At 49.5% G+C, this 27,204-nt stretch overlaps 1 protein-coding gene across 1 annotated transcript in view; it reads left to right on the top strand.

The window, feature by feature from the left end:
- Positions 1-350: 350 nt before the first annotated feature.
- The window catches only part of PLEKHG4B (pleckstrin homology and RhoGEF domain containing G4B), an 80,189-nt gene continuing 53,335 nt past the window's right edge, over positions 351-27,204 (top strand). Inside the window, exons 1-2 of the mRNA XM_058563518.1 lie at positions 351-568; positions 21,383-21,580. Of these exons, the coding sequence (XP_058419501.1) occupies positions 518-568; positions 21,383-21,580 (249 nt within the window). The 5' untranslated portion in view covers positions 351-517. The remainder of the gene's footprint in view (positions 569-21,382; positions 21,581-27,204) is intronic.

Below are 27,204 nucleotides of genomic sequence, written 5' to 3'. Positions count from 1 at the left end.
CTACACTGGGGGAAGTCAGGGTCCCATAGTCTACACCAGCGGAAATCAGGCGCTGGTCTGTCTACACCGGCAGAAATCAGATGAGGCGCCACAGCCGCTTTTCTGAGAACAAAATGGCAGGTCCCCGAGGTTGCGTGAGAACAGAAGTAAAAGCAAATGCCACCGCCGCCCCCGCTCTGGGAGGGAGGAGCCCCGCGTCCCGCCCCGCGCCGGGTCGCCGCCCAGGTGCGTCTCCCGGAGGGGAGACCCCCTCCGCCCGGCCCCGGAGCCTCCGGGACGGGAGACCCCCCCCTCCGTCTCCGCCCCCGAGCTTCCGGGAGGGAAGACCCGGTGCATCCCCCCATCCACGCTCCGCCGCCCTCCATCCCCCGCCCCGGAGCCCTTGGGAGGGTCCACCTCAGCCCGACGCGGCCCTTCTCACGTCCCCGGCTCGGCCGGCGGAGGCCGGGAGGGCATCGCGCAGGGACAGCGGCCTCGGGGCGGTTTCCTCCGAGGTCGGGACAAAGACGGCGCCACCATGGCTCTCAGCGCTGAGGACTGCACAGGCGACAAGGGCAGGGGCGCCAAGGTAGGGGACCCGCCAAGGCGGGGAAGGGGGTCCCGGGGTGGCTGCTGCAGGAGGGGGAGGAAGCTTTGACTTTTCCGTCACTTAAAGACCAGTTTAGCAAACTTTTCCTTTAACCTCATGAATATTTATGAGAAAAGTATGCTTTTCAAGATATTTGCATTCCTGGGGTCTGAAGGGAGTGCAGGGGGAGGGGGTGCAGGGCTAAAGGACACTTGTGAGATCGTTGCCAGCAATGAGAATGCTTCCAACTTATTCGTTAGCTCAAACCTGGTGGGACAAACCAATGAACTATGGTGCTCAAATACAAAGAATTTTTACTAAAAAATACCAGGATTGACTTTTATGTTGGAATGTCAGTTGATTTAAATAATGAACATTGCCTAGTAAAACAAGACAGTCATTTCAGGTTTGGAAAAGTGTGATGGAGGCTGTTCTGTATTTTTTCGTGTGAATTGCAAAATGTGTGCTGGGTTTGTCTTTCATTTTTTCCTATGGAACGAGATTAAAGAGTGTTTTAGTATAGTAATTACTCTCTACTCCTGTTACCCAACAGCATTTTTACTTAAAAAGTTTAGTTGGTACTTTCAGGTGCCTAATTAAGAATTAAAACATATAATTAAAAAATTCAGTTAGAAGAAGTTGAAATCATGCATAATTAATAGCTTACGAAATGGCTGAGTTAAACTAGCTGAGCGTTAAGGCAGCCTTCTCCACGTAAAGAGATTTCAAAGTGGACAGAAGTGAGGTTTGGCTTCCCATTTCCCTGAACCTGCCTCAGATTCACAGGATCTGGGTCAAGAGGACCTTTGGAGGTCACTGTTTGGTCTCAGTGAAACTCGTTCAGATTCTGTGATTTTTAGCAGCAACACGGTTCCATTCACGATGGAATCATATCTCTGTGTTAGCTGTGCTGGGCGGCCGCCGTCAAGATAACGAACCCACTTCTGCTTCTGAGACGACACCCCGTTTTGATCTCACTGTGCAGGGTCTAGTCTGCAAGTGTGCAAGGGCGGCATGAGTTGGCAACACAAGTGGACTAGCCTGGTGGGCCGCAGAGAGCAGTCCCTGACCTTCCCAGCGGCTCGTGGGCCTGGGTGCCAGGTAACCTGTGGTTAGCGGGACACTCCTCATCGTTGTGTCCGGTTAGAGGGGACCAAGGCAGGTCTAGTCTGAAATTGCCTTTGTGAAATGCAGACCTCTGTCTGTGGCATGGTTAGTTCTCAACCCTGCTGGTGGTCTTTCATGAATACTTTACTACTTGCACAGCATGCCGGGCTAAGGAGATAAAGTCGGCCCTGAATTTGCCCCAAAGCTCTCTGAGATGTGTGTTCACAGGTTGTATCAGCCAACGAAACACCGGAGATCCCAGATTCCCAGATCTCAGTGTTTTTTATGAGAATCATTCAAGCCCGGATCACACGCCACCACCTCCCTCCTTCCAAATACAACTAATGTGTCCTCTCTTTGTGCTTGAACACGTACAAGTCACTTAGAGCCTGCTGGCTACCCATTCTGCAGACGGTGAGAAGCAAGGCTGCCACGCTGGCCCCCTGTCTCCTAGCCAAGAAGCAGCCGGTGGTTTTCCTCCCATACGACCATGCCCTGGAGCAGTGGGGCCTCTGCTCAGTGTTTGCCCTCCTGTCCTGTCAGTCAGCTCTTTGTGGGAAGCTCCATGGGGCGGGGCCTGTGGCTCCCTCCCCCTCATCGCCCCACCCCTGGCAGGACCTGGCCATGAGCGAGCAGGTGTGCACAAGCCAGTGCCCACTTGTCCCGCCAAGAATGAGCCCAGGGAGATGGTTGGTCTGACCTAGGAGCCCAGCGCACTTTCGAGGGGGTGGGGAGTGAAGAGGAGGCTGGGGTGAGGGAGGTGGTGTAAGTTCTGTCCTGCACGTGTTGGTCCTGGAGCACCTTGGGAATCTGGGGTCCCATGAGCAGAAGGCATCCCACAATCACCATTTACCTTACAAGGGGCCAAGGAAGGCAGGTGCCCGTGGGGAGTGGGGAGAGGCTCTGGACACTGACTGTTGTCCAGAGAGCAGGTCTGGGGGCTTGGAGACTGGATCCACACCCACATCAACCCTCTCTCAGCTGCCAGCCTTGGGGCTAGTAGTTCGGCCTCTCAGAGCTTCAGTCTGTTCATGGTTTACAGGAATGATGTGTGTCCCACCTACCTCCTGGAGCACCATCGAGGTCCAGTTTGAAAATGGATGTGTAGATGCTTCCTGAAAAGAAACCCAGTTCATCATTCAGCTGAATGTTCTTAAATTGAAGGCTGCCTCTGTCCTGATAGCAGGACACCTTTCCAGGTGTCTCCAGGTGTCTCGGTCCACACCTGGACCCAAATTCTCAAAGACAGAGCTTTCAGATACTTTTAGACAAGTGTCTGACCTTTAGGAATTTTCACCAACAGTGAGAAAACCTGGTTGTGCAAAAAATACTTTGTGGTGAATTTCTTTCAAAACTACTTATGTTTCTGAGATCTAGGACAGGGATTAAATCTAATGCCAACAACAGTTTGGGACATGTATTAATTTGAAGTTCTCCACTAGAATTGTTCAAGTCAACCAGGTAATAAGTATGTGCACCTCCCCTGGAGAAGTCTCACCTGTCTACAGATCCCTGACTTGGGGACCCCTGATCCTGGTGGGCGTCACCCTCAGAAAGCTCCCCTGGTCATCCTGCGTGCAGCTTCCCAACTTGGGGACCCCCAATCCTGGTGGGCATCACCCTCAGAAAGCTCCCCTGGTCATACTGCCTGCAGCCCTGCCCGCAGCACCCCCCCAGGCCCATCCTGCTGGGTTTCTCCCTAGGAGGGTCTCCATAGGAGGGTCCAAGCCGACATCATCTTGTGCCCATCTCCCCTGGCAGCACCAGCTTTGTTTCCTTCCCCTTGTTCCTCTGCTGCCTGGAATAGTGCTTCATAGCACACAGTAGGTACTCAACAAACACTTGTCACATAGTGGCAACCCCCTCTCACCCTTCTGAAGCCCACTTTCTCTCACACACACACACACCCCACCTGATCCCAGCCTTCCGTGGCCCGCTTGGAAGCGGAGCCGGCCCTGTGCCATTCTGTCTGCTGCTTTCCGCCTGACCCGAGCTCACGTTATTCCTGAGACTTTCAAGAATAAAAATGACAGCTGCAGAGGGAGCAGCCAGGTTACGGCCGATCCTGGGAAACTTTATTTCTCTAAGTGTGATATAGTCAAAGCAGGTCCACAACAGTTCTAGAGAAAGGCTGACAAGACCCGGTGGGACGTGGTGAATGTGCCCGGTGTGTGTGTTTTGGGGTTGGGACGATGGTGCACAGAGCAGAAGAGAAGAAAGGCCTGAGTTTTAAATGAATGGAAAGGGCTACCAGGAGAAGGATGGCCTGTCCCTTCGTTGTCCAGGGGAGGAGTCCGGGTTTGGCAGGAAAGCTTTGACCTGGAATTAGCTGGGGGCCATCAGGTGAGTCTCCTGCCCGCCCTGCTTCCTCTCTAGAGGGTGAAGGCCTTCATGAGCTTCTGAGAGCCCTTGGGCCCTGTCCCTGGCTGCAGTGAGACATCTGGCAGTGTGGCGCGGAGGCAGTGGGCTCAGTGGCTGGGGTGCAGGCTGTGTGGCCGAGTGGCCTGGGTTCAGTTCTGGTTTCCCCACTGAGTGGGTGGACAGGCAACCCCTCAACCTCACCATCTGTGGAACGGGATGATGACAGTGTTACAAAGTGCATACAACAGTGTCTGGCACACAGTAAGTGCTCTAAAAATGTTTTCCTTCTTGAATTCAAACACTGTCAGTAAAACACAGCAAGTGAGGAGGGAGAACAGTGACCCTACCCTGGGCAGAGGGGGCTGCTCACAGCACTAGCCAGAGGAGACCCCACACGTCCGGTCCCAATTTTCCCTGCATGCAGGGCCATGATTTTTACATCCCTGCGACTTGCTCATGGACACACACCTCTGCACCACATTCCCGCCCTCCCTCTAGATTTGCTGCCATTATTTGCAGAATCCCTGCCAGACCCGTGTGAGAATTCAGCAAACCTGGTCATGCCTTCTGCACTCAAAACCCTGTCCTGAAAGGGCACAAAAGTCGAGTAATTTCCTGGTCTGTAATCAGAACTTCCCGAGCCCGTTGTACCAGTGGGTTGTCCCTAGCAGTGGCAGCACTCCAAATACCGTCTTGATTAAGTGCACGTTTAAAATATCCTGATTTGTTTTAAACAGCGTTATAACTGGAAACTGCAAAAAAATCACCCTCTCTCACCTCCACCCTCACTCACTTCACACTCTTCATTCACCTCCCACCCCTCACTCAAAGGAGAGGCCAGTGGGGAGAGAAGCAAAATGTAAAAATTCCGAGTAATAAACCTGTGGTCACTTGAGCTGAGAACCTGTGGGTTCAAGGAAACCCACATCTTATGAGTGGCCATATCATCTGTTGTCTAAATTGGAGCACTTTGAGGGGGAAAAGAGAGGTAATGCTGAGACCTCAAGTGAAATTGTCTGGGAAACCCTGGACAGGGTCACCAGCCTTTGACTTGGGGTATCACGGCCTCCTAGAGACTGTGTTCTTAGCAATAGGGGTGGTCCCCCCTGTGTATGGGGGATGCTCATAGACTGAGCATCTGCTGACTTCCCTCCTAGAGCCAGGTGCTGTAATTCCCCGTGTGAGCCCCTCAGAGCCAGGCTGTACAGGCATGCTGGCTACCCAGCACCCAGTGAGTCGCTAGCAGAACTGCCACGTGGAGCCAGCAGGGGCCCACCCAGCAGACGTGGACGCACCCTCTGTCCTCACGCACCAGCCCACTAGTTAGGGCTCTGCCAGGTCCAGGCTCCTTGTACACTGAGCCTGGCCACCACTGGGAGCCCTGCCTCTTGGCAGTGATCTTCCAGTGTGCACCAGCACTCCTTTCCTCTATCCTATGCTTGTCTTTCTTGCTTCAAGGGCTCCCCCTGTTTTGGAATTCCAAGAGTTGGTATACTGCCTGCCATCCTGAGTGTGGTTTTGGGCTCCAGGCTCCAGCTTCATCTTTAGACTTAAGATCCCAACAGTTTTGTTCAGCATGTCTTTCTCTGTCCCTCTCTCGGCCCTCACATTGGAAACCACACAGGCCGTTCACATCATATGCAGCCATACATGCCAGGCCTGCCTTTGCCAGGGGCCACTGTGCTTTGCGGAGCAGCTCAGTGGTGACTTTCCTGGGGCAGGGAGGCCGTGAAATGCACTATTTAGCACTCCAAGTACATACATCACAGGTTTCTCATTAGAATAACTATTTTGTTGCTCTAATCATGTATATAGAGTGTGCATTTTCCCCTAAAATACCTTAAATTGTGCTTAACCACACTGCCACTTACCTCTACCTTCCTGCAATCCAATACAGCCTCAGGAGATATTCCTATAGAGCCTTCCCAGCAGAACTTCTGCAAACTTGAAGCCTTCACTCCAACCTCCTTCTGGAAAAAACAAAGGTACTTCAACCCAGGGCCAGCACCAATTCGCCGAACAACCTCAGCCCAATCAACACCGATTCCCAAACAACTTCAGCCTGGTGTCAGCAGTCATCTCCTGTCCCTCTCAAACTAAAGATTAAGTCTAAATCACAAGGTCCTTTAGGAGGGGCACAGGAGTCATGCGTAATTTAAAAGCATTTCTGTGGTTCCATTAGCACCATCAATTGGGGCTACTCACCTTAATGGTTAAAATCAAATTAGGACCTGGGTACCAGCCACCTTCAAGGCCCCGTCAAGTGGAGAAACACTGCCAGTCTGAGAGGGAGTTTTCTCAGATTCCTGTACTCCCATTTTGAAGAACCCAAATCAGACTGACTTGCATCTCAGCTGCAGTCACAGCAGTGGCCTGGGGTCCCTGCTCACAGGATGCTTCAGAAAGATGTTAGGTAACATTTTTAAGCTAGTAGTGCAAATATACGATGTCACACTCCCACTTATTGTTTTTGTACCTAGTCCTCTTTTATTTATGTTGGAATGTAATCTGAAAGTGTAAAAAAACATGTAATTGGTGATTCAGGTGGAATCTGCTGTCAGATCTACAATTTAAAATAATTAGTTTCAAGCCTCCCTCAAGAGATCATCTGGAATTACTTGTTTCTCTGTTGGAGACACGCATGGGGAAGGGCGGGGAGGCCAGGTGTGCTGGCTGAAGACAGGATGCCAGGCAGACACCCTCCAAGCAGCCGGACTCAGACAAAGGGAACTTACTCTGCTTTTGAAGGTGGTTTGTTTGGGCTCAATTTAACAGTGATGTGAACGAAAAAGGACAACAAAAAGGGAGATGAGAATAAGTTTTTCTCTTTTTACTTGAGAAGCCACACGTCTAATTGAGCTGGCACATTTCAAGAGCACTTCTCTTTCCTGCCAAAGGGTTTTCCAGATAAATTCAGCAGGAAAGAATGGTTATCATCAGTCATTCTCCTAAAGAACCTTAAACATGGGTGCAGAGACACACGGACACCGTTGGCCAAACAGGTGCCAAACTCGTCTACGTGTGCACCTTGGGGACTCCAGGTCTTCACAAAGGACTGATGTAGAAAAGTTAGGTGTAATTAAGACTACAGGAGATTTTTTTGAGTTGACGTAATCTTTTCTGATCTAGCCGTGGCTTAGAATGAACAAAGCCCTGACTTCCAGCTGAAATCGTATTTCAGCATGAGGAAACCAATCCGGACTGATTGAGGTTAACGTCAGTCATGCCCACTTTTTATCGAGCGCCTTCAAAGAACTAAAAGAACTAAAGAACTAAATTTAGCCAAAATGCCTTAAAAGCCAACATTTCATTGTCAGCTTGCATTTTGTATTAAAAAAGAAAAAGCCTTGAAGTCCTTTTAAGATGAAATATACTGTTACCCTTGTGGAATAATTGGGAATTACATTCATAGTAGTTTTCCCGTTTTACAAATGAAAAAACCAGATGTGCAGGAATTTCGGGGACTTTGTGCTATGCCACAGCCAATATAGAACCCCAGGTGACATTTGCCTGTGGTGTCCCCCCCGGCCTTGCCTGGGGCCCCAGGACACTGCCCACCACCTGGCCAGCCTCCCCTTCATCGGCACCTCCACACCAGCCTCTCCATCCGTTCCTGGGGCCTGTTTCTCATCCTGCCGGCCCTGTCTTACTCCTGCTCATTCTTCCTCCTGCCCCTCTGGTAGTCTCGTTTCCCTTCTGTGCTGAGGGCAGGGCTGTGTCTGTTTGACTGACCTCTGCAGAATCGGCAGGTAAACAGCAAGGTGGCATCGCTCCCTGGTCACTGCCAACACAACGGGCTCCCGAGCCCAGGGCAAGCCTTGGTCTGGTACCTGGTATTTGCAGCTGCTTCTGTCCTGGGTTAGGACCACATGAACAGGTGACAGGTGGTGAGGTCTGTGCTAAGGCTTCCCATGTGCAACCATCATTACGTAACAGATGCCGACATGAAAGTGTACCACAAGACTTTCACAGCCCCCAATTTGGGAATTCCCCTATAGCATGTTAGGCTATCGAAGGCAAAAAAGGATAACTGAGGACTTTAAATGACTGCTTTAGACATTTTCCGTGCACTTGACCATGAGTAGAAATGAACAAGCCCCCAGAGATAGAGGTGCTGGGTGGCCATCCCCTCACTCTGAGGCTAAGACCATCGACTGCCCAGCCTCAAAGCACGCTCACAGCAAAGCTGTTCCTGAGCAAAATCGGAGAGGATCACATGTCCTGACAATTAGCTGAAACTTGAGTGTTGAATCAGAGAATGGTGGTGTTAACAAAGCCCTTGCTCCTCCGTATCTTCACCCAGAAACGTAGCCGTGCTGCAGCCAGGTCCCTTCGACTCATGGGCAGCAGATGGAAGCAGGGTGGGGGCTGCCCCCTCCTCTGTCCACTCGTGCCCCTCGGCTGCCTGGCAAGAGTTCTTTCCCTGAGAGTGGGGTCAGCAGACCTTCCGTGAAGTGCCAGACAGTGAGTGTTTTAAACTCTGAGGGGCCGTACGGTCTCGGGCACAAATGCTCAGCTCTGCCTTTGTAGCACAAAAGCAGCCATGGGCAGAATGTGGAATGAGGGTGGCTGTGTCCCAATAAGGCTATATATGGACACTGAAATTTGAATTTCATAGAACTTTCATGTCACAAACTAGTATTCTTTTTTTTTTTGACCCCAAGGGTCATGGTTTGCCGACCTCTGAGTGTTTGGTAGAGAGCAACAGAAGAACGGAGTGACAACAGGATGCCCCCACACCTCCTGGCAAAATCCTGGGCACTCCTTCTGGTGTTTAGAGGCTGAAGAGGCAGACTTTACAAAGAACACCTGGTGGAGAGTGTGAGTGTGTCTGTAGAGGGAGATTTACTGGCAGATGAAACCCCATGAGTTCAGGGCACATTCTCTGAAGTCGGGCCAGTGCAGATTTGATAGCACGCTACTGACGTAACTGCACAATCAATGTGGACGGGTGGGGCTGTGTTGTTCTGACAGTCACAGGAGCTAGATGTGCGAATGTGGTTGTAAACCGTGAAGTGCCGTCTCATTTACCACCACTGCGATCATCGTGGCGTTAGGCGGCCACACAGTGGGACAGGTACATCTACACCCAGCTGGCTGCCTGGGAGCCGAGGTGCACGACGCTCCTGTGCCTGGGTTAGGGGCAGCTCCGTGGAAGGGTGTCTGAGGGGGAAACGGTCCACTCCTCACTCTGCACCAGCAGCTGGGCAGTCATGACCCCTCTGTTACCCCGCAGCTGACTCGGTTTCTTCCTCTGGAGGAAGGCCCTCTGATATTCTTTCTGTCTCTGAAGCTCTGTTTGGGGAGGATTGGTTTTAGAAATGCTTGAAAAGTTTTGTTTATATGATTTTGTTTAATAACATAGGATTGGTTCTATTTGTGATTTGTTTAACGTCAAGCCCTGGATAGGAAAGCAGGTCCCTTACAACATGATTACAATGGGAAATGAGATCCTCCAGCAATGGAAAAGGGAATCACGTTGAAGAAAGGACCGTAGCTCTGAGCTGGTGTATTCCAGCCTCTGAGGGCTGAGGGTTGTTCCCGCAAGAAGCGTGCAGCTCCCTGTGGCTTGTCCTCAGGAGGAGAGCTTCTGGCAGGCCCTGTCAGACACGCATCTGCCATGGGCCAGGTCCTCTCCTGAGGTCCCTGCCCTCAGTCCTCACTGCATCCTGTGAGCGCCTCCTGGGTACCAGCCAAGGAAACCAAGGCCCAGAGTGGAGATGGAGCAAGGTGCACAGGTCTGGCCCCTTCATTACACCTCTAACACAGTCAGGAGCCTAGAGGCCCATCCCGCTGCCCCAGCTGGATGTGCCGATGGGCAGGTGTGAGAGGGAGGATTCAGAATTCTTCCTCAGAACAGCCTTTCACTGCATCTGCCAGTTTCATCTCAGCAAGTTCTTAAAAAACACTACATTAGTCTGGGTAACTGGGATAAGCAAGAAGAACATAAAATCAGTTTTAAAAAGAGATTGTTGGGGGCTGGCCTGGTGGTGTGGCGGTTAGGTTTGCGCGCTCCGGGGTTCACAGGTTCAGATCCTGTGTGAAGACCTACGCACTGTTCATCAAGCCACGCCGAGGCGGCATCCCACATAAAAGAGCTACAACTCTACAACTGTGATACACAACTGTGTACTGGGGCTTTGGGGAGAAAAAAGAAAAAAAAGAGGAAGATTGGCAACAGACGTTAGCATAGGGCCAAATCTTCCTCAAAGGAAAAAAAAACAAATTGTTGGAGCATAAGGCACCTGGAAAGTCCTTGTTCTGGGTGGATTTGGGCATCTGAGGTGGGGGGAAAGAAAAGAAAGTGGCATTGCAGCCTCGTTCTACTCGTAAACTCGAGAAAAGCTGGCCCACCAGGATCTGAGTGTGAAATTACAAAGGGGAGCTGTCGCAGCCCCGAGACGGTCACTGGGCCGAGTGTTCAACGTTAACGGATTTTCGTTGTCAGGCATCCCCAGCACCCCATAATCCACCATAATCCGTACACCAGCTTTACAATGGCTGACGCCAGGTGGTGTGTGTCATATTTAGTAAGTTGTGTGTAAATTCAGAGAAGACATTTTCAGGGTTATATTTGGAATCATTTTCTGGATTCACCTCCTGGGCCTGTTACTCACGGTGTGGCCCTGGAGCTTGAACCCAGAAATAGCTCCTTTGTTTTGGCATTCTCCTAATTTGGCCCTGAAAACTGAAAAGTGTTGGTACCATGAAAAAGCAAAGTGTGTGGATGATGAAACTCAGATGTTTCCAGAACACTCTCAGTTTCCTGGAAATACAGACAAAATCAAGATTTGTCAATCAGGCCTCCCACCCTGGAGCTACCATGCCAACGGTGGGGGACAGAGCACCAAGGTTCTGCTCCTCGCCCACCTCATGGAGCTGGGTCTCCCCAGGAAGCTTCTAAGAACCAGCTGCAGTTCAGGATGCACCAGCGTGTCTGCAGACGGCTCAGTCCCTCCAGGTGCATTACCAGGAGGGCCCCTCAGTAGAGGTAGTCACCCGTGCCAAGGTGTGTGCCGCGGCTGCCCTGCTGGGTGAAGGCCGTGAGTTCAGGTGTCCCCTGGGTCCGTGTTCCCGGCCCTGGGGAGCATCTCAGGATGGGCAGCCTATGCTGCAGTAACCAGCGACTCCCGAGGCTCAGGGGTCAGCACAGCGATGACTCGCTCATGCTGCCCGCCCACCATGATGTTGATATCAGTTTTACTCTGGGGTCCAGGCTCGTGGAACGGCCTCTCGCTGAGGTGTTGCCCAACTCGTGGCAGAGGGAAAGGTAGCATGGTCGAGCACGAGCCGGCTCCCAGCGCTTCCACTGGAATTGGCACCTGCCACTGCCACCACGCTTTGTCACATGGCCATGCCTGACGCGAGGGCAGGGACATGCCATCCTCCCCAGGGAGGCAGGATTCCTTGAACAAACAGCCCCCCACGGAGGGTTTGCTCTGTTTTATGCCAGCACAGTACCTTAGTGGAATACGGGCATTTCCTCGTCCAGCATCACAGAGAATGGATGTTCCTCAGAGGGATCTTTTCCATGTAAATGAAGCATGCTCTTCTAGAGCCCGAGCTTCTCAGTCATAAACATTTGGTCAAACATTTCCCTGCCTCTCTCTTCTTTTTTGTTTTTTTTTTTTTGTTTCGTTTTTTTGTGTGTGAGGAAGAGTAGCCCTGAGCTAACATCCATTGCCGATCCTCCTCTTTTTGCTGAGGAGAATTGGCCCTGAGCTAACAGCTGTGCCCATTTCCTCTACTTTATATGGGACGCTGCCACAGCATGGCTTGATGAGCGGTGTGTAGATCCGAGCCTGGGATCCAAACCTGCGAACCCCAGGCCGCCGAAGCGGAGCGCATGAACTTAACCACTATGCCAACCAACAGGCCAGCCCCTCTGCCTCTCTCTTCTAAAGATTCTGTGGATGTTTCTTGATGTAACTCAACTCCGTGAACACACAGGGGCCGACCGCATGGTGCACTGGCTAAAAGCAGACCCTGGTTTTGGAGACACAAAACTAGAGGACAGCTAAGTGCTAAGTGAGCAGTTCTGAACTTGAGAAAGAAAGCTCACCTGGGTTAGGAAGGCAGAGAAGTGTTTGTGGAAAGCGTGAGGTGAGCTACAACAGCCCAGGGTCAGGGCCCAGGGAGCGCTGGTCAGGGAGAGAAGACCCAGCCCACCGGTGGCAGGCACTGCCTCAGCCCAGGAAAGGCCAAAGGTGGTGGCCGGGGTCAGTGATGGGGCCGGGTGGAGGCTCAGCGGGAGACACTGGCCCAGATGGAGCCATCCAGGACCCACTTCCCCAGCCAAGGACGCGCCGGTCATGGCGATGTCAGTCATGTAAACCCTCCTGCACCCTGGCCCAGGAAGCCCACTCTATAGAGGCAGCTGCAGCGGGGCCATCCCTAGTCTCCAGTCCTCTGTAGAATGGACACTCCGCTCCCTGGGGGTCCTCACATGCAGGACATCGCTAGAGCGAGCTCCTGTGTGCATCTCTGACTCTGGGACCCACTGGCACCTGAGAATCGACCAGGTGGCAAGGGCTACCTGAGGCTGCTTCCTGCGGGCCTGGCAGTATTTCTGCTCCTTCTGAGGCCCCTGCTCTGGTTTCATAGTTCAGTGGACCCTTGGGAACCAAGTCCTGGGCATCGCTCAGAGTAGCCAGAATTTCCCTGGAAACAATGGCCTTTTGCAGAATTGCCTGTCTTCCTTGACACCCACAAGGTGTTTAGTTAGAGACCCATGTCTCTGCCAGGCCCACTGCTTCCCCGGGCAGGCGGGCAGCCTTAGGACGTCGCCATCGCTCACTGACAAGTAGCTGTTGAAGGTCCAGTTCAGGAAGGACGTCGTAGATGGCAGGCACTTGTGGTTCACAGAACTCACACAGAACCCCTAACCCAGGGCCGGCCCCGTGGCTTAGCGGTTAAGTGCGCGCGCTCCGCTGCTGGCGGCCCGGGTTCGGATCCCGGGTGTGCACCAATGCACCGCTTCTCCGGCCATGCTGAGGCCGCGTCCCACATACAGCAACTAGAAGGATGTGCAACTGTGACATACAACTATCTACTGGGGCTTTGGGGGAAAAAATAAATAAATAAAAATAAAAAATAAAAGAACTCCTAACCTGAAGGTTGTTAATGTTAAAAAAGGGAGAAAGGGCAGGAAAGCGAGCCGTGGTGAGAGAAGAGGCTTCCTTAGCTTTGCATTCCACTGCTTCAGGACCCTCATTTGAATAGGAGCAATCTCTTAACCATTTCCAGTTACTTGAACACCCAGGCTGCTCTATGTGAGTGATCCGGCAGCTCCGTGTCCTGCCCCCTCGTCTTTCAGATGGGGTCTCGGTCCTTAGGTTGAAAATTTTGCTCTTGAGATTTTAAAAACACCTTAGGCCTAGATACAGAGTTGTTTTTAAATACTTGTATATTTATTTAATACTTCTTGTTGTTAGGTAGGAAAAACTTCAAGCAGTATTTAGTGTCCAATGTAGTGAACATTTAGCACTGCACTTTACAAACGAGTTTCAAATTAGAGTTTTTTTCTCACCACTGCTCTCTGCAAGCTCCATGCCTTGTTGAGATTCACTCTGATGGCCCCTCCTGCAGCAGGACAGGCTGAGAGCAGATCCAGGTGAAAACAAGACTGCAGAAGGGGAAGGTGGAGTCCAGGGGGACGCACGGCAGGAGTGAGGGGAGTGTTGGTGTGCTTTCCGAGTGTGTGTGTACATATGTGTGCCTGTGTGTATGTGTGTGCACGCATGCAGGGAGACGGTCTCTGTGCATGTGTGTGTGCGGGGAGATGAAGGTGCAGGGCGCAGTCCTCGTGTGTTTGTGCATGCATGCATGCATGCATGTGTGCGTGTGTGCACATGTGGGGAGACCGAGGGACAGGGTGCTGTCCCAGTCCCCTTGTCTTCCCACCGGGATTTGCTTGGTGCGGACTGTGGGCAGCAGGCTGGAATGTGCGGATTTCTGGGGCCCCCCCGCTGGGATGTGCTGACGCAGACCCACCTGTCTCCGGCTTTTGGGGTTAAAGATAATGGGCTCATTGTCAGTGCTCAGCCACTGTAAAGCCAGCTCCGGCCCTGCCCGACTCTCACTCCTGGAGGAGGGAGCCAGCCCTGGTGAGACAACCATGTGTGTTCCTGGGGACAGCCCCTGGGACCCACCTGACAGTGCTCCCTCGCTGTTTGCTTCCTCCTGGGAACCTGGCCCCGCAGACACCCTGCTGGGCCTGCTGGGCTCTGCTGGGCTTCTGGCTCTCAGCTGCTGGTCCCCCACCCTGGGCACCCAGGCCCTGGCCCCATCCTGTCCTGTTGTGGGTCCTGGGACGTTGCACTTGAGGCCTCAGAGATGGGTGGGCACCCTGCAGGAAGGGATAAGGAATCCCTGGAATGCTCCTGGTCGGCCCACCCTGTCTGCGGTGGGGAAGTGGTCTGCACCCTGCTTCCATAGCGAGGCCGGCCTGGACCCCAGGCACTGCTGTCTGCTTGCTCTGTGCTCCCGCCTGCCCACCCCACTCAGGGTCTGGCCTCGTTCCCTGGACCGTGGTCGGTTCTTTGGGGTCCTTTCCCCCTCAGACTGTGAGTTACTGGAGGGCGGGGATCACCCTGGGCAGGGGCTGGGTGGGGATGTTGGTATGGACAGAAGAAGGGAATTGGGCCAGCTGTGGGACATCCTGAGGCTTCCTGCCCAATGTACTGGTGTGGAAAGGGGACTCTGGACAGAGCACGGTGGTATCTGTCACCCAGGCCACAGGTGTGCCAGATATGTGTACCTGGGCTTCAGGGGGGGGGATGAAAGGTGTAAAGTGGTGCCCTTCCTGTGGCTTCACCACCCTCGGCTCAGTTATAACCCAGAGGTTTGAAAGGTGGCTGTTGAATCAGCTGTGGAATTAGGAGAGAAAGAATCTCATTGATAGAGGACTCCTCACAGCCCCCTCCCCAGCTGCTGGTGTCTCTCGTCTCCACTAGGCTTCCTGTGCCAATTTCAGTGGAATACGAGTCAGGAAAAATATGTGTCAGGAGAACCAAATATTTGCCTGGCAAGGCCTCTTGCCAGGCCCTGAGGATCTCTACGTCTATGTCCTCAGAATTCAAGGTGCACGTTGCTTTTGTTGATCACCAAACTCTTCCACAAGTGTAGAATGTGAACCTAAAGAGGCACAGGCATTTTCCCTTCCCTCTCCTTCCTTCTGGGTACTAGCTTTGGGCCAAAAGAATCTTCACCCTTAGAAACATCTTCAGACTCCCCACCTGTGAGGGTCAGGAATCCCAAATTCACAACAGCCTGCGAGAAAAAAGCAGGCTGGGTGTAGACAGGCCAGGTATACACATGCTGGATGTAAATGAGCCTAGTGTAGACAGGCCCGTGTAGATGGACCAGGTGTAGACAGGCCAGGTACAGACAAGTTGGATGTAGACAGGCCAGATGTAGACAGACCAGGTATAGATAGAACAGGTATAGACAGGTTGGATGTAGGCAGACCAGATGTAGACAGACCAGGTATAGATAGAACAGGTATAGACAGGTTGGATGTAGGCAGACCAGGTGTAGACAGAACAGGTATAGACAGGTTGGATATAGGCAGACCAGGTGTAGACAGAGCAGGTATAGACAGGTTGGATGTAGGAAGACCAGGTGTAGACAGACCAGGTATAGACAGGTTGGATGTGGGCAGCCCAGGTGTAGACAGACCAGGTATAGACAGGTTGGATGTAGGCAGACCAGGTATAGACAGACCAGGTGTAGACAGGTTGGATGTAGGCAGACCAGGTATAGGCAGGTTGGATGTAGGCAGACAAGGTATAGACAGACCAGGTATAGACAGGTTGGATGTGGGTAGCCCAGGTGTAGACAGACCAGGTACAGACAGGTTGGATGTAGGCAGACCAGGTGTAGACAGGCTGGCACACCAGCCCAGGTGAGGGCAGTAGGCTTTCTAGCCTGGTTTTCTTTGATTCAAAGGTGGATTCTGGGTCTGTGCACGCAGGAAACCAGAGATGGCCATCAGCACCCTGGGCAGGACGCCTGGTGCAGTCACTGGGCCCTTTCAGGAAGGAGGCCCCTGTTAACGGCACCTGAGTGGCTGTAATCAGGTTGGCTGCCAACCACACTCCTGGGGAGTGTGGGTTTCACACCTGGCCTCCTCATTCACACCCATAGGGCTGAGAAAGTGGCTATTGACGAAAAGTGGGGCAGAGGAGGTACAGTGTAGGCACTCCTCCCATCCCTGGGGCCCTGCTCAGAGGGACTGCAGGAACAGCTTGTGACCCACATTGGAGCCTACTGCTGCCCCTACATCCTGATTTTTGTTAATAAAATCTGGCCAGAGGCCACAGCGGTGAATTAAAAGGCTACCCTGACCTCCTGGGATGGAAGTGCCTGGGTGATGGGCACTGCCACGTCCCCACTCCACATAGTTCCACCCTAGTCTGAAGCATCTTGGGTTTTGCTGGGGGCTGGTCATGGGGCTACAGGAGGAGCCTAGCTTCCAGACCAGATGAGGGGCCTTTGTGACCACTATCCCTGACCCGGTCCACCCACCCAGGCCTTGCCTCCTGGTTGATGCTCCTAGCCCACCCTCTCCCACCCAACTGGAGCCCCCAGCCCACCCCCTCCCACCCCACTGGAGCCCCCGGCTCATCCCCTCCCACCCCACTGGAGCTCCCGGCTCATCCCCTCCCACCCCACTGGAGCCCCCCGACCCACCCCCTCCCACCCCACTGGAGCCCCCAGCCCATCTCCTCTCACTGCATTGGAGCCCCCAGCCCACCTTGTGTTTGCTCTTTGCACCCTGATGTCAGCACCCTGTGGAATTTTGGAATGAAACGACATGGCTGGGGCCCTGAGAAGCCACCTAGCCAGTCTTTCGCCACCATGGCTGCTCCATCCTCCCCTCACCCCACTCTGACCTCGAGCTAAGCATCCCATGGTCCTGTCCTAGAGATGCCCCACTGTCCCCTGGGTGCATAGACCCAAACGTGAGGGATCACCCACAAGATTGGGCAGCTGGGCTCCTTTGGTCACCAGGGGTGGCCACAGGGAAGGCGTCCCCAGGGTGGCTTTGCCGATGCCTTTGATGTTCTTGCACTTTCTGTCCCCACTGGAATGTGAGGGACTGCGCTAGGTCAACCACTAGCTCACATCTGTTCAAGGAGGGTGGGGAGAGGGTCTCAGAGCCCGGTCTATGCACCACCTGCTCGGGGACCTAGCTATCTAGCAGTCTGTCATTTTGGGGTACCTTTCCCTGGGCGATGGGGGTGGCCCCCTCAGTAAACCACTACAGACCCTCTCGGTAGGTAAAAGGATGCTGGTGTCTAGGGCCACCCGGCCAATGGCCACTCCAGCGGCCCTGGGGCTCCATCCTGGGCTTACACCTTCACTTAGGGATGTTGAACTTGAATTAAGATGTGAGCATTGATGGATGGGGTTTGCTGGGCCAGCCTAGGCCATGTTCCTGCAGCCTGCAGGGCCCCGGATGGGGCACCCCCTGATGTTCCATTGCCGCATTCATCAGCTGGCCTTCTCCTTTCAGTCAGTCCGGTCCTCGAAACAAGAAGAAATTTCCTCTGCTTTAACATTTGGCATGTTACCTGCCCCCTGGGTGGAAGAAGCAGGTCGTTTCCAGCTGATGTGTGTTTTAGAACCAAGCAGCCAGGTGTCTTTCCCAAGTCTTGGCAACCAACCCCCCACGGGGTGGGCACCAACAGACCTGTGGACCCCTATCCTCTGTCTTCTCGTCTCGGGCACGTGTGAGGTCTGGAGAATAGTAGGGAGGGCCCGTGCACTGAGACCGGGTCATCTCCTGTGGGCCTGGTGCCAGGAGGAACATGCTTAGTCACGGGGGAACACGAATGATGAGAAACAAGGATCTTGACTTTAAAAATAACCCCAACTTCAATAAAATTTTACCTAAAGTTAGTTGGGAAAATAAATCGTTTGTTGAAGAGTGAAGTTTTAAAATGTTTTTCCAGACATAAATTTTCTGTTGTTAAAGGCAGTCCTGCCAAATGACCAAACAGTGAATTAACAGTTCTGTGAAATGGTGATTAAATGCTTTTACACCAGTACTGGATCAGCCATTCCACTAACATGTATTTAGCACATAATCACATTCTAAGCCACAGTAAGATTTATGATCAAGTACAAGGCAAAGGTCCTGTGTTTGAAGTCAGCCCATCTCCATGCTTGTACATTTGGTTGAAACAGGAATCTTGAGTTATATAAGGAAAAGAAATCAGTCCTTTACTGTCAACAAGGTCATCAACATCTATCTTTGTGTCCTCTCATTCCTGTTATTTGGGATGTTTTTTTGGTGTGCCAGGTTTTGGTGAATGGGTGAGTTATATCGTACAGAGAGTGGGCCCAGATCGAAACAGTTACAGGTGCCCACATGACATTATCCCTGACCTTGTGTCTACTCTCTTCTCCTCCTCTGCACACGAAGACCTAGAAACTATTTTAAGAATTTGCCCACACATGTTTCTCTTGGCTCACCACTTATGTAGGCATGCACACACACTTTCAGAAGCCCTTGCACACATACGGGCCCTCAACACACCCAGTCCTCGAACGCAAACTTCGCCCTCACACACACCAGGCCTTCACACACACACACTGTCCTTCACAGACAGCTGGCCCTTGCACAGTGGCCCCCACACACAGATACCTGGCCCTCATATACACACTGGCCTTTACATACACGCCTGGCCCTGGTACCTACACGTTCAGCCCAGCAAACATCAGGGAAGGAAATGCTAAACAGAGTAAATCTTCCAGATGATTGAACTTCACTCTTTAAGATACCAAAACAATGTTCTCTTTTCAGCGTTTCTTATGGAAATCTTTCTAAAATATACTGTACACTTTCCTGTTTTCTTAAACTGAATTGAACATACTCAAGGTAATTTGATTTTGCTGGAATGTAATAGTTTCTGCCTCACTGCTCTCAGGCTTCCTTATGTCTGCCTCTCCCTCTTACAGTTTGTGTGTCCTGAAAACACTCAGTTGTCAGTGTCCAGTTGGCCTGCACTGAGCAAATGCTGCAGCACTCCAGCCTGGTCCAGCCCTCAGGCTGCGGGTTTGTTTGTATCTGTTCTGCCGTGCAGACCTAGACATCCACCTCTCGTCCTGTAACCTGGCTCATTCATCAGAACCCCTCTTCCCAAGAGTGAGAACAAGCACCATCCACAAAATGATTAGAGAGGTCCCACGGCAGTGGCCCTGGGCGCAGCATTGTGTCTCTGTCTCTCCCTAGTCATGAGGTGCACAGAATGCAGGTGACAGCCAGGAAGGGGCTGCGCGGGGGCCCTGCATGTAGTTACTCAGGGGTACATCAGCATATAAGAGGCTGGAGAAGTTGTTTCACTTGGCTTACCCAAGGCTTCCTCAATTTACTTGACCTGGGAAATGGCCTATCGGCTGGCAGACAGCTTCCCTTGGGCAACTCTTACCTAGACCAGGCTCTGAGTGGGGGCTGCACAGGGAATGGGAGCCCGTGGAGGGGTGCCCCCAAGCCAACTCTGGGAGCCTGATGCAGTCACAATGGAATCAAAGGGCAGAGAAGGGGTCAGGGAGGCCGTGGCTGCCCTGTGAGTGACCAGGCCTGTCTCTAGGGTCTCAGTGAGCATCAGCCCCTCACATTGGGCAGTTTTCAGAAGATGAACCAGTGAAGTGGACGACAGGAGATCTGTCAGGAGGTTGCTGACCACAGCTGGACACGAGAAGTCAGGACTTGCCCTTTGGATCTGGAGGAGGAATGGGCCTGGATTTGGGCATCTGAGCAGCCGGAGGACATCTCTCCCTGGGAAAGTCTAAAGTTTGCATTTCAATTCCTCCAAGATAGGTCATGAAAGACATGTCCCGTAGGATTGCGTTCCACTTCCTTCCTGCCAGTCTCACCATTAAGCGTTTGCTTCAAATCTCCATAAGGAGTGTCATGGCATGTCTGGCCCCTGGAGGGCGATTCCTGCCCCTGGCTCAAGACCAGCTCCGTTCATTCTCATGGACTGGATGTTTGCTTGTGACTCAGGTGTGGTTTGAGTTTTTGGAAATCAGACCACATTGGCATTTTCTGGACAAAATCAGTATTTAGATAATTCCCACCAACAAGTGAGTGGCCCTGTCTGGTGGGAAAGGGCCAGGTGTGTGGATGGAGGGGAGCAGATAGACATGGGAGGCCCGTGTGGAGCGTGGGAGCTCCAGAGGGTGTCTGACCTGCTGCCTCACCACTCTGACACAGAGGCAGGAGCTGAGCTGGCTCAGGTCTTCCTTGAGTCATGTGGTTTCCAGAAGCTGAAGTGACACTGCAGCACACACCTCCTTATTCATGGTATAGCCTGGCCCCTCAGACAGGACAGAATGCCTCTCTCCGGGTCCTTATCCACTTCAGGTCCAGAGGATTGGCTTTTTTATTTTCAGTTTACTTAGGAAACTATCCATATGATTAGCTGTTCAGAGGAGTCTCAGATGTCCCTTTAAAAATCGATTTTGCAACTTTAACCTCTTTGGCTATTAATGGTTATTTGTAGCCTTGCGTTTCTTTCCCAAACAAATGAACTTTGTGGTATTTCCCCAGGAAATGTTACATCTAAAAGTAGCATTAAACATTTTTTAAACTAAAAATTCTGTCTTTTCATAAAAGCATATTGCACCAAAAATGTAAAGGGGAAATTAGATACCAATGATACTGTTTCCAGAATGACTGAATAGGCACAATTCTGTGATTTTGATGAAGGATTTCCTAATAGTTTCTATTTAAATTTTTAAAAAATCATCAATACAATTAAAATGTATTTGCTGTAGATGAACTTCTTTTCTAAGTATAAAATGGCACATGGACCAGCTCTCTCCTCCCCACAGGGGTCCCTCCATTCCCTGTGCAGACCTAGGAGTGCCAGGGAGAGGGGCCCAGGGAAGGGGAAGGCCCCCTGAGAAATTCCACATGCTCCATGGAAGATCCTAAAATGCAGGATCTAAGGTGCATGTTTCAGAATTTGATGGATGGAACTTATGCCAAATCTAAACTTGATTGTCCCTTGTGTGATAACAGTGACAACCTTCACTTACAAGGTGTTATTTAGGGTTCCCCTCGTAGGCACAGGTGTCAGGTCTACCTAATGCAGGCATGAGCACTTCCTCAGTGTGCTTCTGCTGTGTGATAACATGAAGGACCAGCAGATCATCCCCAACAGGAACTCCCCTCTATTTGCCTGTACCTTCCCTATTTCACTAAGGTAAATCACATACCCAGACGTAAGACAGGTGCCTTCAAAGTGGACCCTTAAGTGCCAGCCTGTGAAAGCGTCCTGTGTACCTGATTAATTGATGTCTTAAATTTCCAGATCTTCTCTTCCATTTCAGGATCTGGAATCCCTCGACACCTATATCCAGAACACACTCTCTGCCCTCTACCCACCTTTTGAGGCCACAGCGGCCACAGTGCTCTGGCAGCTGTTCAGCGTGGCTGAGAGGCTCCATGGCGGGGATGGGCTACGCTGCCTCACTGATTTCCTCATCCCAGCCAAGAGGGCCCTACAGCACCTGCAGCAGGAAGCTTGTGTGAGTACCTCCTCTCAGGAGATAGAAACTGTGTAGGGACCTCACTCAGGGGACAGAGCCTGTGCGAGAACTTCCCCTCAGGGGACAGAGCCTTTGTGAGACCCTCCACAATTAAGGGGAAAGAGCCTGTGTGAGGACTTCCTCTCAAGGGACAGAGCCTGTGTGGGACCCTCCCCTAAAGGGACAAAGCCTGTGTGAGACCCTCCCCTCAGGGACAGAGCCTGTGTGAGACCCTCTGCTCAGGAGATAGAGCCTCTGTGAAACCCTCCCCTCAGGGACAGAGCCTGTGTGAGACCCTCCCCTCAGGGACAGCTCCTGTGTGAGACCCTCTGCTCAGGAGGCAGAGCCTCTGTGAGACCCTCTCCTCAAGGACAGAGCCTCTGTGAGACTCTCCCCTCAGGAGGCAGAGCCTCTGTGAGACCCTCCCCTCAGGTGACAGAGCCTGTGTGAGACCCTTCCCTCAGGGGACAGAGCCTGTGTGAGACTCTCCCCTCAGGAGGCAGAGCCTCTGTGAGACCCTCCCCTCGGGGGACAGAGCCTCTGTGAGACCCTCCCCTCAGGGGACAGAGCCTGTGTGAGACCCTCCCCTCAGGACAGAGCCTGTGTGAGACTCTTCCCTCAGGTGACAGAGCCTCTGTGAGACCCTCCCCTTGGGGGACAGAGCCTCTGTGAGACCCTCCCCTCAGGGGACAGAGCCTGTGTGAGACCCTCCCCTCAGGAGGCAGAGCCTCTGTGAGACCCTCCCCTCAGGGACAGAGCCTGTGTGAGACCCTCCCCTGAGGGGACAGAGCCTGTGTGAGACCCTCCCCTCAGGGACAGAGCCTGTGTGAGTACTTCCCCTGCAAGGAACACCTTACTGTTCTTGCCTGGAAGAAGTGACAGGCAAACTGTTACCTGGTACATGGAAAATATTTAAGCTGAGCAAGTGGAATTTAGGTCCGAGGAAATATGCCAATGAAAGAGGCAAAGTAGAGCCTGCCTCTGAGCATTTGAAATTAAACCTGTAATTAAAACAGATATAAAACAAGAGAGCATTTGTTAATTTCTTTCTGAAAGAAAGCTGTGAGGTTATGAAAAAATAAAAATAAATTGTAACCTCTTCCATTTTTTTATAGAGTTTAAACATATAAATGGAGATATCTTCCCATTCCCCTCTGTTTTATTGGTCCATATAGGCGCTGGCTCAGCTCCTTCCCTCTGGCTTCTGGCTCCTCCTTTCCCTCATCCAAAATGCTGGGTGAAATAAGGCTATGTGTCCCAGAGATGGGGCTTCTCAGTCCTGCCAGGGAGTATAGAGCTTGCTCTGTCTGCAGACATCCATTCTGGTTCCCTCCAGTGAGTTTGAATGAAGGAACTAAGTCACCCTCCTGAGTAGTCATCTCAAAGCCAACTTATTGGATCAGTTTCAGTATATACAAATAAACCCTGCTTAATGAATTTCTCATGTGTTTAGTTTATTTCTTGGGATATTTTTATTATTTTTGAGGCAATGTTAAAACTAATTATAGTCAAGTTGTGGGTATATTGCAGTGAGCTACTGGAAAGATTCATGGGTAAATCTTAAAAAGGAAGATTTTTATTAATCAGCACCTTTTATTGCTCCATTGATATTGAATTAGGGCTTAAAAAAAAAAAAAAAAACTACCACTGGGCTACTTTGATTTATTAAACTCTTTGAATGTCTTTTAGCTAGAATGACCATGGTAGAGAAATGATGAAGGATATCCTAGATTTATTCTTTGTATGAAGTAGTCTACCCAGAGGACATTTTCCTTTGTGATTATGTACCTTTTGTACATTTAAAGGATGCTGATTGACATAGGGAAGAAGCGGAAAAAGGTGCTGTCAGGAGAGAGAAACAGCAGCACAGGAACCAATCTGCTTTAAGTTGGATCTGAAAATACCTGTTTCCTTTCAAAGGTGTTTCTTGAAAAGCTGTTCTGAGCTAATGTTTTGCCTTATTTCTTCTGTTAAGCTTCTTTTTCCTTCCATTTTAACCATAAGTCCTACCCCTTCCCACTTACAAAATTGCTTATCTTCTGAGAAAGCCAAAGGAATATTAGTCTTTAATATGGATACATATTTACAAGTATTTAATTTGATAAGCACAAAAGGAAATTTAGGAACAATCTTACTATTTGCATATTTATATTGCTTTTTACTTTAATAAAATAAAATTTGATCATGTATGACATAGGAAAAAATGAACTTGACAACTGTGAATATAAACATATTTTAGTTAATATAAATTCAATGAAGCTTTTATTCATTTACTCACTATTGTATAAGTATGTGACTTGGAGATCATTATTAATCATATTAATTTTAAGATAAGTTGTCATATTAAGCTAAGAATTCAATAACCACCATTCTCCCACCCTCTATAGATACAAGAAATGCTTAAAATCACTCATCAACTTATTTATAACTTTGTTTCATCAAACTTTGAGTCTGAAATGTCTAGAGAAGTTTAAAGGAAGTAATCACCAAAGATATAAAAATGGAATGTTTCTACAAAGCGGGGAAAGCAGGGGGCAGGGGATTAGAATAAAGAGAATGGAATCAGAAAGGAGGGAGTAAAGGGAACAAAGACATGGGAAAGAAAAAGCGCAGCATATACAATAACAGGTGGAAAGTAAAGTTATTAAAAATGGTAGACCAGCTAAATTCTAATCAAAGGATAACTGGTGTAGCATTATTCATAGCAAACTAAATACAGTAAAGGGCAAAATACATTGTTAGAGCTAAAGAGGATCATTCAATAAGAATACTAGTAACAACCAGGAATACATAACAATCTGTAACACCTAACAACAGAGGTGCCTGAAAATGTTTGAAGCATAAATTGAGGGAATTACAAGGAGTAATTCACAATTATAGTACCTCTCTCCAAAGCAAACAAGATAAGCAGACCGCTTATTACTTAGGATATAGGTTTGAACACATGATATCTCTCTTCCACTAATGGGCACACACCGAGTGCTGAACCCACCAATTTTAGAATACACACCTTTCTCAAGCACACATGGGACACTGTCGAAAATTTGGTAAAATTCTGGTCAAATATTACAATTAGAGGATATACATTTATCTCAAAAATGTATACAATCAGAGAATATTAGAGAACATATGTTCTTCTTAAGTGTACATGTACATTTATCAAAATTAACCGAAATTGACCATTAGCCATAAAGAGTCAGCAAATACCTAAGATATCTAAAGATTGCAATGCAATAAAACTAGAAATCAATAATAAAAAAAAACTTACACTTGGAAAGTTGTAAATGCACTCCTAAATAGAGAAAGGGTCATACTGAGAACCACAAAGGAAACTGGCAAAACATTTGGAGCTGATGAGCAGGTGAGTCCTATTTCCAGTGAGGACCTAGAAGCGTGTGAAAGACCTTTACTCTTTCCAAACAACAAGAAATGCCTAGATACGCCAAAACAATTACACTTTCTTTTAAAGCCATCCAAGAGCTGTGGAAACACAAAGGTATAAAATACGTAAATTATGGAGAAACAATGCCTTCCTAAGTGAGCAAAGAACAGAGGACATTTTCATACCTGGGACCAGTCACTGAGGTTGTGGAGAGGATGGATGGAGGAGCAAGTTGCCAGAGAAGGATCATCTGTGCTCAGATAAGGAGAAATTGAACTTAAGAAACTTCAAGACTGACATACCAGATTGGAATCTGAAGGAGCCTTGATTGTGAGGATAATCTTCTCTACTAATCCTAAGCAATTCTCTTATGGGGAATTCTGCTAAGTGGAGACTGAGAAGTGGAGACAGAAAGCAAAAGGTCTCAAAATCTTATAGTCACATGGTTTCAAAGTGTCCTGATCTCCAACTCTCATGGTCTCATGGTCTCACAGTCTTAAAATTTTAGTCTCATAGTTTCAACATCTCTCAGTTTCAAAGTCCAGCGGTAATTGGTACCAGGCCCCCCTGGCTGGAGAGTTGTGAACTCACCATCAAAGTATTTAAAACCAGAGGTAAACTGAAATTAACCAAAGCTGAACCAAACCCCACCCAATTCAAATTTTATAAGATATCCCTGGTAGCCAAGGGAGTCAGACGCTGAGCTGGAAAGTGGGGAGACATCTCATGAGACTCTTTAGCTTAAATTCCAAGGCTCTGCTAGAGTTTAAAGGCACAACCCATCCCAACTACCTCTATTTCTAAATGCATTAAACTGATAAACTCGTCATCCTAGCTGCCTAACAGAGGAAAGAGCATTTCCTCTTTTAAAAAAATTATCTACTTTTGACAAAATCTCTGGCATAAAATTAAAAAATTACAAGATGTGCAAAGGCATCAGATTATCAACCCATAAACATAGGAAAAATTTGTCAGTAGAAACAGACTCATATAGACTACCCAGGTTTGGAGTTATCAGGCAAAGACTTTTTTTAAATTATGATAAACATATGGATGAAGTGGATGAAGAGATGGAGAATTTCATAAAAGATTTGAAAACTATAAAAAAAGAACAAAATGGAAATCTTAGAACTAAAAAATGCAATATCTACAGTAAAAAAAAAACTTACTGGGTGGGATTAACATAGATTGGACACAACAAAAGAAAGGATACATGAATTTGAAGACGTGCTAAAAGAAATCAAGAAAATGGAAGCACAGAGAGAAAAGAGAGTGGAGGAAAAAAATAAGCAAAGCCTCCATAACCTGTGGGAGTACTGAGCAGTCAAACATGTGTAATTGGATTCCCAGAAGGGGAAGAGTGAGGGGCCGGCCTGGTGGCGTAGTGGATAAATTTGTGCACTCTGCTTCAGTGTCCTGGGGTTCGCAGGTTTGAATCCCAGATGTGGACCACCTTAATGAGTGGTGACTCATTAGGCCATGCTGTGGCAGCATCTCACATACAAAATAGGGGAAGATGGGCACAGATGTTAGCTCAGGGCTAATCTTCCTCAGCAAAAAGAGGAAGATTGGCAATGGATGTTAGCTCAAGGCCAATCTTCCTCACCAAAAAACATTTTTAAAAAACAAGGGGATGAGTAAGAAAATAGGGCAGAAAACATATTTGAAGAAATGTTATTGGAAAATTTTCTAATTTGTTAAAAAACAGCAACCCATAGATCTAGGAAGCTCATCAAATCCAGAACAGAATAAATGAAAACAAAATAACACTTAGACACATTGTAATTAAAATGCTGAAAAACAATCATAAAGAGGAAATCTTAAAAGCTGGTGGAGAAAAAAGGCACATCTTTACATACGGGCGGCAGCAATAAGAATGATGGGTGACTTTTCTTCAGAAGCATTGGACTTTAAAAGACAATGGAAAAACATCTCTAAAACGTTGAAATCAAACTAAAATTCTATATCCAGCAAAAATATCTTTCAAACATGAAGATAAAATAATGGCATTTTCAGAGAAATAAAAGAATAGACTGCAGAGGTGCGATGCAAGAAATGCTAAAAGGAGGTCTTCAGGCTGAGGGAGATGGTCCCAGGTAGAAGCTCAGGTTTACAGTAAGGAATGAAGAGCATGAGAAAGGCTGAATATGGAGTCAGTGTGAATTTCTTTTAAAAAGTATCAACTGCTTAAAACAATATATTGTGGGATTTATAACGAATGTAGTAATCAAATATATGACAA

Source organism: Diceros bicornis, chromosome 20 (genome assembly GCF_020826845.1).
Source record: "Diceros bicornis minor isolate mBicDic1 chromosome 20, mDicBic1.mat.cur, whole genome shotgun sequence".
NCBI lineage: Eukaryota > Metazoa > Chordata > Mammalia > Perissodactyla > Rhinocerotidae > Diceros > Diceros bicornis.
This window is presented reverse-complemented; position numbering and strand designations above follow the sequence as displayed.